The 17,275-nt window shown below is 48.9% G+C and overlaps 1 protein-coding gene across 12 annotated transcripts in view; it reads right to left on the bottom strand.

Annotated features, from left to right (window-relative positions):
- Positions 1-15,454, bottom strand: part of MSANTD2 (Myb/SANT DNA binding domain containing 2) — a 29,835-nt gene extending 14,381 nt beyond the window's left edge. Inside the window, exons 1-4 of one of the 12 annotated variants that reach the window (XR_011089587.1) lie at positions 14,881-15,454; positions 2,779-2,908; positions 2,083-2,124; positions 1,396-1,491 (exon numbers count right to left, since the gene is read on the bottom strand). Coding sequence is in view for 7 of the 12 variants with exons in the window: in XM_068659063.1 (XP_068515164.1) it covers positions 1,233-1,491; positions 2,083-2,127; positions 14,881-15,378 (802 nt within the window). In the remaining 5 variants the exon portion in view is untranslated. The other 11 variants (XR_011089586.1, XM_068659063.1, XM_068659057.1 and 8 more) reach the window with 11 other exon arrangements.
- Positions 15,455-17,275: the final 1,821 nt, after the last annotated feature.

Raw genomic sequence — 17,275 nt, 5'->3', positions numbered from 1 at the left:
CGACCTGCTGGAAGGTAGGAAGGCCCTGCAGAGGGACCTGGACAGGATGGGTCGATGGGCAGAGGCCAAGGGATGAGGTTCAACATGGCCAAGTACCGGGTCCTGCACTTTGGCCACAACAACCCCATGCAGTGCTACAGGCTGGGGCAGAGTAACTCAAAAGCTGTGCAGAGGAAAAGGAGATGGGGGTGTTGGTTGATGCTCACCTGCACATGAGCCAGCAGTGTGCCCAGGTGGTCAAGAAGGCCAACGGCCTCCTGGCTTTTGTCAGGAACAGTGCAGCCAGCAGGACCGGGGAGGTGATCATTCCCCTGTACTCTGCTCTGGTGAGGCCACACCTTGAGTGCTGTGTTTAGCTTTGGGCCCCTCACTACAAGAAGGAAATTGAGTGCCTGGAGTGTGTCCACAGCAGGGCTACAAAGCTGGTGAAGGACCTGGAACACAAGTCCCGTGAGGAGCAACTGAGGGAGCTGGGGTTGGTTAGTCTGGAAAAGAGGAGGCTCAGGGCAGACCTTATCGCTCTCTACAACTACCTGAAAGGAAGCTGTAGGGAGCTGAGGGTTAGCCTCTTCTTGCAGATAACTAATGACAGGACTAGGGGGAATGGCCTCGAGTTGCACCACAGGAGGTTCAGGTTGAAAATTACGAAACATTTCTTCTCAGAGAGTAGTCAGGCATTGGGACGGGTTGCCCAGGGAGGTGATGGCATGACTGTCCCTGGAGGTGTTCAAGGAAAGGTTGGAGCTGGTGCTTCGGGACATGGTTTAGTGGGTGACATTAGCAGTACAGTGATGACTAGACTAGATGATCTTGGAGGTCTTTTTCAATCTTAATGGTTCTATGATGCTAAATCCTGCTCATACTTAAGCAAACAGCATTTGAATGGTAGCTGGCACTCAAAGGCCTCCAAAGCAGAATATTGCTGACAGGGAAAACACCTGGTAAAACCAAGGTAGTGGGTGGAAGGAAAGGAGAGACAGGGAATGCATTTTCTTTTCCAAGGTTTCTGGCCACATAACCCTTTTCTCCTGATCTGGATATTCCACCAGCCTTCAAGAACCACTGTTTGCTTTTGGTGATGAACAGGGAGCCATTTCTCTCCCTTTTCTCTCCATAGAGATTAGCTGTTTAGCATCTGAGCACATTATGTCCCAAACATCAAAATCAGTACTGTATGAATGCAGAGCACAGGTAACATCAGAGGGTAGAGACGCACTAATGGGATTTCTTACCCAATTCCTGTTCACCGGTCTGGTAGCAATGAAGATCCTGACTGTGGTTTCCCCAGTCCTCCTGCGAATACTCTTCCATCGTGCTGCCATCTGACTCCAGCTCTTGGTACAAGCCACTGCTGTTAATGAGGACAGGCTGGCAGGGCTGTGAATCCCATCCTCCCTGTCCAAACACCTGCTCCAGCTGTTCAAATGTGTAGCTGCTTTTCCTCTTCCCGACACCATGCTCCTTCACACGGCTGTAACACCTGCGAAGGGTCTAAGACAGAAAACTGTATGTTAATCACCCGGAGGCGATGCTTCAGAAGAGCACACATTCACTTGCAGACAGTTACACAACTGCTAGGCAGAGTTTAGGTTTTTACTTTTGCTGCTCAGTATTTGCCACACGCTCACAAGCTAAATGCAAGGCTGTCAAGTTAATCTACACCTGGCAGGAAGCATCGTTTTTATCCGAGGTTCCTGATGCAGTGTTTTAGCTTTAACATCTACAACACAGAACAAAGTTGCATAGCAGCTACAGGTTCATCAGATTTAACTTGGGCAACTTATTCTCCTCCCCACTTCAGAGTCCCCAGACCTGTTATGTAACAAAGGGAAAAAAAAATAGATCCCCAGTCAGAGATACCAACCAGCCAAGAAAATGCACACCTATTACAAGGAGGAGAAAGCAGAGCTGGTGTCGTGGCCACAGCTTGGAGAAGGTGAAGCAGGGAGGAGAAGGAAAGGAAGGAAGAAAGAAAGAGTCCCCAAAAGCACAGACAGTCCAACCTTCCTTACTCTGGTAAGAAGGCATAAGGTACAAAATGTATGCCTAAGCTATTCAGCTAATAAAATATATATTACTTACATATTTTGCATTCCTTACTAACTCACTCTGTCTCTTGTGAAGCTGCTGAAATTTAAAAGAGGTCAAATCAATAATGCTCCAAATTCCCAGACTTCGACATCAATCATTAAGAAACAGTACTCAGGTGGCTCTGTCTAATAATCCATTACAACTAATTTCAGTGCAGAGGTCAAAACCTCCAATAAAGACAGATGCAAAAACCCGTTTGGGTTTTGGTGATCTCTGCAACATCCTGTACTGCTGGCCAAGTTGGCAGCTATGCATAGCACAAAGCCATAAGAAGCCTATGAATTCCATCCACATTTCCCCCCTAATCCAGAGCTACAGGCAAGCTATTTGGGGGGAAGTCTTTCTAAGCATCCCCCAATGTGTTTTTAATTCAACCACCACTCTGCTTTTAAAAGATAACATCCTGCTCCAGGTTTACTGTATCTGAGCAATTTGCCATTTGGTAAATTTCTAGAAAGCGTTTTTTCCATATTATATTTCTTAGATTGTTCAGGTGCTAACTTAAATGGCAATCAGAGCCGCCTCTAGAGTTCAAAAGAGGCATTCATTTGGGAATAACTAGTCATGTCACCTTGTCTTCTGGAGGAGGACTACAGCCCTTAAATGACTAGCAAGTACACAGCATTGCATAAAATGTTTGGTTTTCCCCCAAAAGGAACCTTACATCTCCAGAAAGCTCAAACGTACCTAATGCTCCTCATACACTGGTTTAACAGCATCAGCAGGAGAGGAATATATTTCTAACCAGTTTCCTCGTGATATTCAGAGCCCTGGGGGGAGCAGCAAAGCTGCTAAGCAGCAAGTCAGTTTTACCCTGCTGTTTCAAAAACAAAACACAACAGAAAACCCACATAAGCACAAAGGCAGCAATAAGCACAAGAGTTATATTCCATGGTTTAGGAGGAGAACCTGAAAGCTTTCACCTCACCCGCTGTTGGGAGGCTTCAAAGCAGAGACCCCTTCTTCCAGCACGGCAGAGGCAGTTTCAGACCACTGCAGTTCAGGTCACAAGAGCTACAGCCCAAGTGACGTCTAAGCATGATTTTCTAGCAGCCACTTTGGAAGAGTGATTGGAGCAGCCGAACATGTCAGCATTTTGAGGTTTGGTGACCAGATTTTGCCTTTACTACATCTCAGGATAAGCAGGCAGATCCTCTTTGGATGGACACCACCAAATTTTAAGATTCCGTCACCTCTGCTGCAAATAGGGTAGAAAACAACCGTCTACGTAATCCTGAAACCAAGAACCCATCCAAGAAAAACATCAACTGTCACTGGGGACAACTTCCATTCCCAGTGGCTGGGCGTACAGATAAGCTCGGTTGTTAAAAGTTGGCACCAAGAACCCCTCGGGAACACTGAGGCAGTTTTAAATGATCAGGTTTGACCTGTGCTTCCCCTTCAGAGAAGTGCACTCAAGAATATATTGCCTATCTCTTAATCTAACTTCTCTCCACTCAGTTCAAAGCTCAGAACAATACAGACAAACTCATATATCAGGCCCAACTCTCTTTTTAAAATCCATACAAGACAGATTTGGGAAATATGCTTCCCAATTTCTAATTCCTACATCTGCCCCAACTCATGCACCGGAGCTAACTACAGTTAGAGTTTCTAGCTGATTTTGTTAGCAGTCAAGCAAAACAAACAATCTTTAGCACAAAAAGCCTGTATTCTTGGACAAGCTCTTTTGGAAAGGCTCAACATCTGCAGTCGCTTGCTCTATTTTAAGTGTGTTTCAAACAACACTCCCTACCAATTGAGTTATCGAGTATCTCACACTGAGCTGCAGCCTGCAAATAGCTATTCCATTCAGGTTATGAACAGGTTTATTTTGTCATGAATAAGTGAACTGAGCATCAACAGAGACCAGTATAAAAACTAAAGGGAGTGATGGAAAGGGCGGGGGCAAAAATAAGCAAGCAATATTCTTGGTCAAGAGTACTTCTGAGGTTACTGCCCAGATGACTCTGGACAAGGCTGAGTGATCCACCTGTTGGATCCACCTCCACTTTTGCTGATACGTTATCCAAAGTTTGAGCATTCAAGCACTTCCCTCCAGCCTTCAAAAGCAGGAGAAAACCTGCAGCCAAGCAGCTGCTGGCTCCTTGGCCCAGTGTCCTGGAGACTGGAGTTTCCCAGTAACTCTTCCTTCCTGGAGGTGCTCTCCAGTGTCTCCAACAGACAGGCCCTATCACCTAAGTGATGTAAACCCCGCACAACACGATCCAGCTCTGTTTCACAGATGCCCGCAGGCTTCTGCTTCGCAGGGATGAAGTGGACCAGACCAATGGCTTTCCCTCTGCAGCTCCTGCAACAATTTTCTCCGCTTGTTCTCTCATGAGACCTAAAGAATTGCTCAGACTTCAGCATAAGCTCCCTGGACATTTTGCAGCACTCCATGGCTTGGACACCCCTTTGCCCCAGCTGGGTATTTTCCTCACTAAGATGTAAGATCTAGTTTTTCCTAACACACCTCCCGGAGTACAGCTCAAATCTTGCCAGGTGGTTCCTAAAGCAGATATACACATTAACACAGATACAGACAGAAAAACTGCACATTTAGGGCCAGTCTGTTTTCAGTTCCTTGATTACTGGTGATTGCGCGGACTGGAAAACAGAGCCTTTTGCTTACTGTTCTGCAACACAAGGATAGATTACCCCCACTTAAATTATAGTTTAAACAATACATTGAAATCTAAAGAAGAGAATTAAGAGGCTCAGTGTGGAGGCTTGCCACATTCTGATTTTAGCACTACTTGTAGCTTAGGAGCCCTCACCTCCTCTATGAGGAGCAAAACCACCTGACAAGTGATTACTCTGCAGGAACTGCAGCACAAAGTTTAGAAACGCTGCTCAGAAACACCCTACTAAGAGGTGTGGAGGGAAGCTGTAGATGCAGTCCTCCCAGCAAAAAGATGAGGACAAGCTGTGCCACAGCAAGCTTTTCATGTGCAACCCCAGAGAGATGGTCCAAGACAAGAAGCTTCAGATCTCTGCTCTGAGATCCACCCTTACTCAGACGGACGTTACGGGCTCTACCGAGCAGCTAAGTGGTCTATGTATGTGTCTGTATTCAACGGCCATATTTACTTATTGGCATCTATTAAATGATAACTGCTGGCCTAGCCCAGGTCCCGGTGGCCCAGAGTAGCACTTAGTGCTATTCAGAATCAACAACATGCTTTCACTTAATGGAAGAGAGGAGTCCTTGCTGAATTAAGAAAGCAGTATCAAACAGCTGCATGTGGTGCCTCATCATGCCAGGATACTCGCAAGTAACAAAACCATACGGGGATGAAAGAAATGGTTCTTCAAGTTTGGGGAGGTTGCACTGCACGTGGGGATGACTGGCAGAGTGAAAGCTCTTGAAGCTCATTTCCATGCTGGCAAATTGGATCACAAGGAAACAAACAACTACAGATGGCCGATACCTCTGCTCAACATGCTAGATCATGAACTGCCTTTGTTAAAAGATGTGAAAGGCAGGAGAACAGATGCAAATGGGAATATCACCATAAGAAGCCCTATTTCTGTTGTTTAGGTGTTGTTTCTATCCAGAAAAAAAGAAGAAAGCACAGCTTGAACTCAAGAAAACCACAGCAGAAAGGCAGCTGAAGACTTCAATGCATCTCAAGCAGTGCCTGAGACACTGAGTCATAGCAATGCTCTACAAAGCACACAAGCAGCCTCACAGAAACCTACCCTTAAAACTTTGCAGTAGCTGCTGCAGACCTGTCTGAAGACACTCCAACCCTGCAGGTGGCTGCACATCTGCCAGATCACAGCACTCAGGGATACGCTGGCAGTCAAAATAAATCATACTTTACACCAAAGAACGAAGCTTCAATTGTATCCTGATGTGCCCCAATGCCCAGAGACTTCCTGACGGATTTGGCTCCTGCCCAAGGGTGTCCAGAACAAAACAATGAAAGTGACATGAATGTACTGAGGGGAAAAGGCTGGTCTGGGGAATACAGACAAGTTGCTCATCCAATTGAGAAAGGAACCAGAAATTGCTTTGGACAATGACTTGAAGAAGCAAAGTCACACTACAAGACGCAGAAGAGATTTTCAGTCAGTACAGGTAAGCCACATGTTTTTAAGGTGGATTAGTTAGCAAGAGTTGGAACCTAACAAAAAAATCACAGTGTATTTTTCATCACTGCCAATTTCTAAATCACAATTAAACATAGTTAAAATAAGCCTGAACAAGAATGACCTGTAGAGGTCAGTCTAGATGATTATCAAGGTCTTCATACACCCCTTCGCTGAGCGCACATGGCTCCCATTAGCTCTCTGAACTGCCACAGCAGACATCAAACTATGCTGTCCATTTTGCTTACCAAGACAGTAGAGTTTGGAAACAGCAGCCCCACAAGCTTCAAGATGCAAGCCTTGTCGTGCTGGCAGGATTTCATGGAGTGCACAAACAGGCATGGCAGGACTTTGCCAGAAACCAAGAGGGAAAGAAGCCAAGTGAAAACAAGCTGTGGGCAAGGAAGACAGTGCAGAAATGGCAAATTTCCCTGCAGTGGCAGTGGGCTGCACCTCGTGGCTCAAAACAGCCACCTGCAAAGATCCTCCACTGGCTGCTGATATTACAGAGCTGAGAATAAAATTATTCATACACTTCTCATGGATTTGATGTTGATCAGGCTAGACACCCAGAGAGAAAAAAAGTTCTCCATTACTGCCTGCAGAAAGACAGACAGTGGGGAACTTCCCTCTCCGGATGGACTCAGCTCCTGGTCTAAGATAGCTCTGGAGGAAAACTACCTAGTTAGCGCTCATTACCTTGAGAAGGCAAATCAGCAAAACCCTCTCTGCCTTGCCAATCTACAACAGCAACAACTTCCAGATCTGTAAAGATTTTTGGTGGGATGGATGTGTCACAGAGATGGAGCTCAGCTTACAGAGGTGCATGGATAAGGTTCAACCCAGTCCTGGCATGAACCGCACCTGGCACCAACTACTCAGTAGCCAGAGGACTGGGACATCTCATCACCAAGCCTTTACTGATGGATCTCGTAATCATGCAACAGCAGCATGTCCAACAAATATCAGGGGAATGAGGTGCCACAGAAACATTGCAAATGCACGTGAAAGAACACCTGGAGGGACACAGACTTGTGCTATCAGCTGGCCAAGGCTTTCCCCCCAGAGTTAGGCTAAGACTAAAGAATGGTTGGGGGTTTTGCCCTTGCATAACACAGGACGAATTCCACTTCCAAAGTGCATATGGGACTGCAGACACTTTCACTGCAATTCAACCAATACTAAGGGCTTACTTTATTCCCACTAAGACCTAACAGCAAAGTTTTTAAGGGCTGTGACACCTAATAATAGTCTTGCATGCCTGTTTGCTCAATAAAGCTATTCTTTCCTACACTATCCAAAACCAGTTTAAAACCCATTCCTACTTACTCCAAAGCAATGAAGACTATGATTGTACAGATCATCTTTCTCTAGAAACAGAATCATTCCTAAAAAAAAATCATACTTGAAGTTTCATACTAACACTGTGAATGTGACAAATATTTCCATGACACCTATCAAGTCTGCCCTGAAAGAAAAGCCCTAAGTGCAACAATCTGGACCAAAGAGATCTAACAGGTTAAGTAACTATTGGCAAGCCAAGAGAGACTGCACAGGTCTATCCCTGTTGGTTCTAGGTCTCATATGAACTGGCAGAGCGATGCCACTGCCCCTCCAGAAGACAAAGAGCAGCACAAATTCTCCTGCAGGTGGTATGGAAAACACTCCACTCCAAAACAAGCTCCAGATGGGTGGCAGAAGGCATCAACATGGGTGGCACCCCACAGCACACAACTTGCATAGTTCTAAAAGCTGAAAGCTTTACACACAACCTTAGAAGGATGCAAGTGCCAGTCCTGAGGCTGGGGTCCCCAGAGAAAGGTCCCTGCCTGGCAAGTCCAACCTCAGCCTTTGTGCTTTAGCTGCATTGAAAAATCGTTATCAATGGAGAGCAATGTCTACATCCAGAGCAGCAGGAAAAACAGGAAGTGAAATAGTGGAGGTTGCTTTAACTCCAGTTTTCACCAGAAATAACGGTCAAAATAAGGGCTGGTGACTGGTGAGACCACAGAGGTCCAGAGAGTATCATCTCCTTAGCTCCTAGATTTATACATTTAACAGGATGCTTGACTGGAACAGTGGTGAAAGTGAACTGGTACCCACACAGGCACTTGAAGCTCTGTGCTTTCATGCCAGCTTCATTCTGTTGAGCATTTCAGGTGCATCCAGTTGCTTCTAAAATAAATATAATCCATGATCAACCATGTAACAACTCCTGCATCACTGCCACTGGGACTCTTTTCTGACATCAAAGAAGTTTCTGCTGATGCGATGTCCAAAATCTCAGCCCACCTGTGTGTTGGCTAAGGACAAGCGACAAATCAGCAGGATTTTAACACCTTTCCAAGTCTTCAATGGTTCTCCTCCTAAGGGGGACAAGACACATGCTCTCACCCTAAGATGTAACGTTCATAAACATGACTTGCTGCCCGCGTAAAGACACGTGTGTGAGATGCTTTTAGCCCTGTATCTTGCAGTAGAAGCAGCAAGCTAACTTTGCTTGTCTGGGTGTGTAACCTTAGTGCACATCTGCATCATAGAACCACTACAAAAGTGCAGCTGGCAGAGCTGCCTTCCAGAAAAAGGGCAATCTGGCCTGCGGTGCTAACCTACCTCCCTGAATGGCTTGAGACAGCATTCTGGCAACAGGTCTCCTTCCATGGCTAACTTCTGCCAGCTCTGTTACAGCAACTGGATTTTCTTCCTCCATGCTTTTTGCTCTTCCATCTCTGCCAGCAAAGTTGTGAGATGTGAACCAAGCTGTAAAGGTAATACACCACCTACAAGACTTTGGGGAAAAATAAAATTTAACCAGTTTGTCCCTCTGCAATGAGTTCCCGGCCTCAACTATGTGTGTCAGCAGGATAATTAGGTACTTCATTCCCAAAAAGACAGCAGAAGTTACTGGACAGTAAAGATACTTGTCTGGCACATGCAAAGCAAGACAGATGGAGAAGAGCACAACACCACTCTGCAAATACACTACAGCAAGTAGCCCAGCCAAAGTAGACAGATACAGCTGCTACGCAAGAGGGTTCACTCCACATGATGCTGACATCTTCCAGAGATGCTTCTCTACTGCAGTACCATAATACATCCGAGAAGGAATAAAGCAAATAAATCTGTTCTTTGTCACTGAAGAGTGTATATTTTTTTTTTCCAGCTTATAAATGTCAACAGAAAGTTGCTCCCACCTACTGGGGTCTGTGAGATTCTCCAGCAAGAAGTGAGTTCTTGGAGAGGATTCAGAACAGGAACTGCAAGAAATGACCTAGCCTGGAAAACTAAAGGCATCTGCCAAAGAAAGATCAAGAGGTGACTTGAACACTGCCTGTGCACATCTCAGTGAGTAGAACCACAAGGACAAGGATCTCAGCCTGAGATAACAGGAGAGAAGGTAACAAACACAAGACAAAGGTAAAACATGTAAATTAATAGAAGGCAAAGCTGTTCGGAAGGTAATCGTTTGGATGGGTTGCTACTAAAGGTACTGATACTCCACCCTTTGAAATCTTCAAACTAAGAGACAGCCACTGCTTTAGGTTATTGAGCCCAATGATGAAATTTAATCTCCAGCATCATGCAGGAGGTCAAACTAGATTACTACAGGAGTCTCTTCTGAGACAGTCTGGTTAGCACAGCATTTCCTTCCTTAAAAACAACTTCATGCTACAAAGATTTTAAAATGGATTGTTTACATTGTAAAGCAGCAAAAACCACAGCCACATTAAAGTAAGCCCCTGTCATCATCGTTTTACTTATAAAGCAAGAGAACGTGAAGAGCTGATATTCAAGCGTAATTTTTCATTCCATTGTGTTTCATGTGGGTTAGTGGCATTCACTTCCCCCCTCTGTGCCTACATTCTCCATGTGAAAGCATGGAACCAGTGTCTTCAAGGTGGTTTTGTTTTTTTCTTTGCAAAACAAATCATATATTTGCGGACAACCACAACCCAACAGAATCTCCAGTAACCTGTCCAGGGTGACAGGCAGGTCACTGTGCACGTGAAGTCAAACATGAGGGCAGCAAGTCTGCAATCAGCAGCAGAACTTGTGAATTGTCCCAGCTGAGAGTTAGATACTAGGTCTGTTCTTTGAATGAACAACTTGGCACCCACTTCTGGGAGAGGCAAACAAATTTCAGCATCTCAGCGACTAAATAAAAACAGAACCCATGCTTTCCCAATTTTACGTGGGAGCTGAAGAAACGACAAATTAAGAATGACCCTGAACTCATTTTAACAGTCTCCCAACTGCTGAACTACAACTTTTAAGGAGCAATTTCTTTGCTCGAGAGAGGGTTGCTAGCTGCAATTGCAGCCAGTGAACTTCTAGTACTGAAATACTCACAGCCCAGCTAAACGAAGCATTGTCAGGACAGCAAGTCTTTGATTTCACCTTTGATAAAGGAAGATGCACACAGCAGAAACAAATTATTTTTCTGCAGATTTAAAAATGCACAAGCTCCAGTACTCAAAAACAGCTGCAGGACTTACAGAACAATCCTTTAAAAAAATGAAATTATTTTCCTGAAAATTGTCCTTGACTTGCATGGCTCATGCTATGCCACACTGGTCAGTGGCAACCGTAAAGCCTGAGCTCATCTGCACTTCCCTAGAGCATCCACCTCTGCCGGACATCGCAGCCACATGCAGAGGTTGGAAGAGGATGAAACGGCGATGTTCAAGTGCATTACGTGACTGAAAGCGATGACAGAACATACATATTGGATATATCAGCTTTTTTGGCCGTCATATGGAAACTTCAGAGCACTAAGTGAAAGCTCATTTTTCTGCAGTTGACAGCCTCTGCCCTTTGCAACCCCAGTCAGTAGCTAACCGCCTGCCCTCTGGCTGAAGTAACAGCACTGCTAGGTGAAGGGCACAAAATAGAAGTTACTGCATATAAATCCGGGAAGGGTTTTGCAAAATATCCCATTCCTTTGCTTTTAAAAAATAGTTATAAGGTCAAACCGAAGAGCTGAAGATGCTCCACACCGCTGCATAGAGGGACCAGTTTCAGGACACACAGACGCTGAGCCAGGCTAATTCCCTCATTATCATTTCTGAATAAAAACATACTTTGCAAAGAGGATCAGGGCTGGAGGAAAAGCACATGTGTTTTAGTAAACAATTTTTTAACAAGAGCTGTGAGACCACAGTCGTAGGAACAGTCGGAGCATATTACCAAACAAGTCATGATTAAGGATACAGCTTGGCATGCCAGGATGAGGAAACTATGGAGCACAACACAGCTTCTGGGAACCCAACCGGCAGAAATCAAGATGCTTCAGTTCTTCTGCAGTTCCTGATCGCTGAGCTAACTTGTCCACACACATCAGAGCAAGGAAGTCAGGCTCAAGGTCTCTTTCTGCAGAAATAAACTAGGAATAGTTGTTGGAACCGTTACGTGTGAATCCCCAAATTTGAAACAGACACTCAGGAGTGGCCAAATTGAACAGCAGTCTCATTTCCAGACTGCAGACCAGCACTGCTTATGTGCAGAAAAGCACATGCAGATGTTAAGAAACAGAGAAGATCTGAACTGGGACCTTACTTTACATCCTGTTTGAATTAGAAGAGAACGCATATATGTAATACAACTGGAGAACTGGAAAACTTTGTTCTTCAGAGAGGTGACTTTTTCCTTTCCACTCATTTCTAACTCACTTTTCAAGATTTGGCAGAGCCCAGGAATTAGGTGTCCTGAAGAAAGCCAATATAGAGTTCTTATCTAAAATGTATTTATAAGGTAAGTCAGGTCCAAAACATTTTAAGCATGATTTACACTTATGATCAATCAGCAAATACTTACAGTACTCTCCCTTGAGGGACATTAAGTCAAAGTATCTTATAAAGTCATGGAAATATAGAACATTATGACTACAAGAAGGCAAGTGGAATGATGCAACTAAGCATTCATTCATCACCACCACCCTTGGCTCTGCTTTTAGCTCTGACGACCGACAGCATAAGACTATGAAGTACCTGTGACCTGCCCTTGTTCCCGCAGCAAGTCCAAGTCTTCACGCTCCATCTTAAGAGCACCTTCAAACATCAACCACTCTGCATCCAGAAGTGATTTTCACCCTCGGTTGAGCATGAAAGAGCCAAGCAGCCAATTCTGCCTGGAATTCTACAAAAAAACAGGATTTTAGGATTGGCAGCAGCTACTGCAACTACTTCAATAATTCCCGTAACAACGTCAACTCTTGGCTCTCTCAAAAACCTCAGCTTTCAAAGAGCGCTCATTTTACAGCAATTCTTGAAAAACCTACTGCAAGCCCGAAGGCTTTGTTAAAGCTCCACCATCACAATGTTTTTGCATCTCCAAGACCCTCACACCAGCATAGATCCAGGATATGCAAAAACTCGAGCACCAGCAGGACCTCACCACTGGGCACAGGGTAAGACATTAGCCCTGCTCCAGGACGTGCACAGGATGACGAAAGCCTGCAATGAGGAGCCTTCCTTGCTGACATCAAACTGCTGCTGTTCACCTGGCCGTGCTGGCAGAAAGCCCACGACCGAATAGTCTAGGACAGCGTGTCAATGGAAAACAGACAGCCCCTGTATGTTGAGCCTTTTAACCAGATGCTGTGGGGTGTGTTATTTCAGACTCCATGAGGACGCAGGGTGCATCGATCTAGAAGAATCTGTAGACAAATGCCTGACAGATCTTTCAAGAGGTGCTCTTGAAGCTATCACAACATGAAAAGTAAAAGCCTCGTAGTCTTTCATTCCCTCTAATCTCTTTGATACATACATATGAAAACACAACTTATGGTTTCTTTGCAACTTAAGCGTTTCATTGACAACAAATCTGTTGAAGCACTTCTCAATGGGGGAGAAGTCTCTCCTGCAGTAAAGTAGCCAACTGCTGGGAAGAGGGGAACTTTCACCAGCCACAGCCCCTGACCAGCATCCTCCAAAAGCATTGTATGACCAGGACGGCCAGCTCTGGGCTGCTCTGGTAGCAAGGCTTCTCCTTGCTTCTCTCTCGCTTTGCATCCCATGAGGCAACTGCTTGCAGAACCTACAGTCAGAATTACAGTAGCAGTCCTCAACAACCTCTGCAGGAGCTGCTGCAACAACTAAAAATCATCAGAGCCTTACAGGTGAGGAAAACTACCTGAAGTAGTTTTTCCATCATGCATTGGACTCTAGCAAAACCCAGAGCGTCCCAGTTTTGTGGAAGAAACAATTTACGTTGGAAGTTGCTCAGAAAACAAGGGACTTTGAGAAGTTTTGCAGTGGATGAAGTATCTGCTTAAAAGCAACATTTCTCTCAAACGCATTTTGATGCGTTTGGGGAATTAAGCCCTGAACAGCAAATGCATGGAGACAAAGAGATGACACGCGAAAATATATTAAGTAACCGTTACATCCTTAGGAAGGGGCTTTGCTTCATTTCAATCATCTTTCCAAAGATGCATGCTGATCTAATTATCAGGTAGATGTTGAAGGCGAGTCCCCTTCTGGCTTATTCCTGAGCATCTCTCAGGATGCTCAGCAGCACATGTAATTGTCTACAAGACATAACTGCCACTGGTCTTCTTTATCAGTACTGCAGAATTACAGAGTCCCTTTCTCCACATACTTTGCAAATCAAAGACTTGGGTACATGTGCCTGGACAATTCCAGACAGGATGGGCCAGCACAGCTGTGTTTAGTGGCTAAAACAAGGCACAGAGGAGCAAACGTCCTTGCTGATCCCCAGCAGTAACAAGAGATAACAAGATGTTACTTTTTAATCAATCAACATTTCAAGTGACTGCACAGACGACCTAATGGGTCATAAGAGGGTAAAACAAAAGCCTTGAGGGAACTCAGTGCATTTAATTTGCTGAGTTTCATTCACACTTATGAACTGAAACCTGTAGCGGTTCTTATGGACTGCGGGCACTGCTGGGGCACCACTGCCTGCCCATTGCAGGACCCGTGCTGTCCCTTCCACCCCACCGTGTGGTCCTCAACGCAGCTCCCTTTGTAAAAGCATGGCACACTGAGTATCTACTCCCAAATGGAACCCAACCTTTTCCTTTTCGCTAGGGAATGATGCGATTGGAAAGCCAACCCTCTAAAACCTACCACCAAAGGAAACACAGCTGTAACACAGCTTAATTGTCAGAGAAGCTTTCTGAGATTGCAGCATGCTCTGCGTGATCATAACCCAGAGAGAGCTTCTCATCTGTGAAGGGAACCCCAAACCACGTTAGGACTGCAAACTCAACACAGCCAACCTGAACCCACACCGCTCCTCAGCACTGCAGAAGCTCCCTTCCCCACAGGGCTGCCAACGCCACCCCACCACTGGCCAAGGGCCGCTGGAGGATGCATCAGGGGACTAATCCAACCCACCCGGGGCCGTGGGGCTCTGCAGAAGGACCTAGGGCTGCCCGGCACACCCACGGGAAGGTGCCGCGGGGCCTCCCGCGGCCGACCCCTGAAGAGGCTGCTGCTCCCTGCCCACTCGAGGGGAACCTAAGGGCCGAACCCCGAGGGCACAGCAGCGCCCGCAGCCCGGCAACGCTGCCGGGGGGGGGGCTCCAGGCGAGGAGAAGCCAACAGCCGGGGGGACTCGCACGACCCCGAGTCCCCGGGACAGGAGATACCGGCGCCCTCCTGCGGCCTCCCCCCACACACCCCCGGGCCCGCCGCCCCCCCGCTGCCCGGGAGCGGCCGGGGGTACCTTGATGCGCTCCCGGCACTGCGAGGGGGTGCGCTCGTAGCCCAGCTCGGCCAGCGCGCGGGAGACGCGCTCGTACATGGCGGGCCCGGGGGCCTTGCTGCCGAACACGGTGCCGGCGCCCTCCAGCTGCTGGTAGCGCGCCTCCACCAGCCGCTCGTTGCCCCACACGGCGATGAGCGCGTTGGTCTCGGCCGGCGTCCAGGACATGCCGCGGCAAGCGGCGGCGGCGGCGGCCGCGGCGGCGCCGCCCGGCGAGAAGGAGACGGAGGGCGAGGCCCCGCCGCGGCCCCCCGCGCCGCCGCCGCCCCCCAGCCCGGCCCCGCCGGCCGCCGGCCCCGGGCCCAGCGGGGAGGCGCCGCTGGGGGTGGACGGGTCGGACAGGCTGGGGTTGCCGTCGCTCAGCGCGCCCGGCGAGCCCGGCGACAGCACCTCCATCTTGGGGATCTTCAGCGGCGGCTCGGCGGCGGGGAGCTGCGAGGAACCGCAGGACGCCGCCATATTGGAGCTGCCGGACCGAGCGGGCGGAAGTGACGCGCGGGCTCCCCTCGGGAGGGCCTTCCGGCCGCCCCGAGCCCAGAGCACCGCGGAGGGGGCGTGGCGGGGGTGGGGGCGTGGCCAGGGCTGGCGGGGGGGCGGGGCTTCGCGGGGTTCGAGGCGTGGTCCTGCGAGGAGGGGGCGTGGTTAAAGGGGAGGGGCGGGGCTTCTGCCAGCGGGGGCGGGGCCTAACCGGGCGGGGCCGGGTGGGAGGGGGCCTGCCTCGAGGGGGCGGGGCTTGGCTGGAGGGGGGCGGGGCTTGGCTGGAGGGGCGGGGCCTGTTTGGCGCGCTGCCCCGGGGTGCCGCCTCGCAGCAGGCGCCGCGTGTGCCCCGCAGCCGCCCCCCCGCCGAGCCCCCAATTAACGCGGCTGCGGGCAGAGGGGCCCTGCCCGGCCCGGCCGTGATTGATGAGCTCGGGGGGCGCTAACGAAGGGCAGCAGGGGCCGGCTCCGCGCCTCGCCCTTCTCCTGGGACCCTCCCCGAGCCCCCTTTTGGGGTCCCTACGGGTTGGCGCTGCCCGGCTCCATCCTCGTCGTTCCCCCCCCCGTGGCGCAGCCCGTTACACAAAATGCTTTAATTAGCGCCGTGTTGGTTAAACAAACCCGTGTTTGGCAAAAGGCGGCTCTTCAGGCAGGACTGGGGGGGGAGGGGGGGCGGTGGGCCCCCCCCCCGGCTGCTGCAGCACATCTGGCAGGGAGCGGCCCGGGAGCAATCAGAGCCGTAATTATCCAATTCTAATTACAGGGATTACCGCGGTTGTGGCATTACAAATTTCATGAGCTGCAGGCGCTGGAATACATTAAACGCCTCCGCTGCGGCGAGGGGATGCTGTCGGGGCACAGGAACACGGGGCTCTTTGTGAGCAGCGATGGGGAGCAAGGGGCACCCAGTGGGATGCCAAGTGTCCCCAGGGGGTGCACCCACTGCCAGCCCTGCTACGTGTCCCCAGAGGGGTGCACTCACGGCCAATTTGTCCCCCAAGGGGTGCACCCACTGCCAGTGTGTCCCCAAAGGGGTGCACCCACTGCCAGCCCTGCTACACATCCCCCATGGGATGCATGTCCCCAAAGGGTGTCCAAAGGGACGCACACACTGAAACCCTCCCAGCGTGTCCCCTGAGGGATGCCCCCACTGCCTGCCTTGCTGTGCGTTCCCAAATCCAGGTCCCCAGGCAGATGTCCCCACCTCAGTCCCTGACAGTTTGTCCCCACAGCTGGGGTCCCAAAGGGACGTGCCCACTGCTGAAGTGTCCCCAAAGGTTTACAACCATCACCACCCCTGTTGGCGTGCCCCAGACTATGCAGCCATTGACGCACATCCTCAGTGCTGGGTGTCCCTGTGCCCAAGCCCCAGAGTGTCCCTGTTACCATCCGCCCCTTCCCCCCCCAGCACTGCACACACAGGCATCCCCCCCCCCCACACACACACCCCATTCCGAGCTAATCAGAACACAATTAGAGGGGCTCTCCATAATGCAGGGGAGCAGGCGGAGGGGAGGGATGCAAATGAGGTTAACAGTTAATTACGTATTGAAAAATTCATTATTCCTCTAGAGCAGCTGATTGCGATGCAGCCCTGCATCTCCATTAGGGCTGTTTGACCATTTGCAAATGAAATGTTGGCATGGGGCTCGTCCCCCTCCTTGCCTTGCCAAGGGCCTCTTCAGCAGTGCTAATCATTCCTGTAGCGAGTTGTGCCCATCCTTGGCCACCCTGCAGGCACTTACTTTGCTCCCAGATACCTCAGGACAGAGGCAAATTAGAGGGATTCTTAGTGTAATGGGGGGGGAAAGGGGTACAAATGGGAGCCAGAATCTCTGGGGTTGCCCCCACACCAGCAAAAAGCTCACTCCCTGTTAAC

Source organism: Anas acuta, chromosome 23, assembly GCF_963932015.1.
Source record: "Anas acuta chromosome 23, bAnaAcu1.1, whole genome shotgun sequence".
In the NCBI taxonomy this organism is placed as follows: Eukaryota; Metazoa; Chordata; class Aves; order Anseriformes; family Anatidae; genus Anas; species Anas acuta.
The sequence above is the reverse complement of the archived record's forward strand: the minus strand, read 5'-3'. Positions and strand labels throughout refer to the sequence as shown.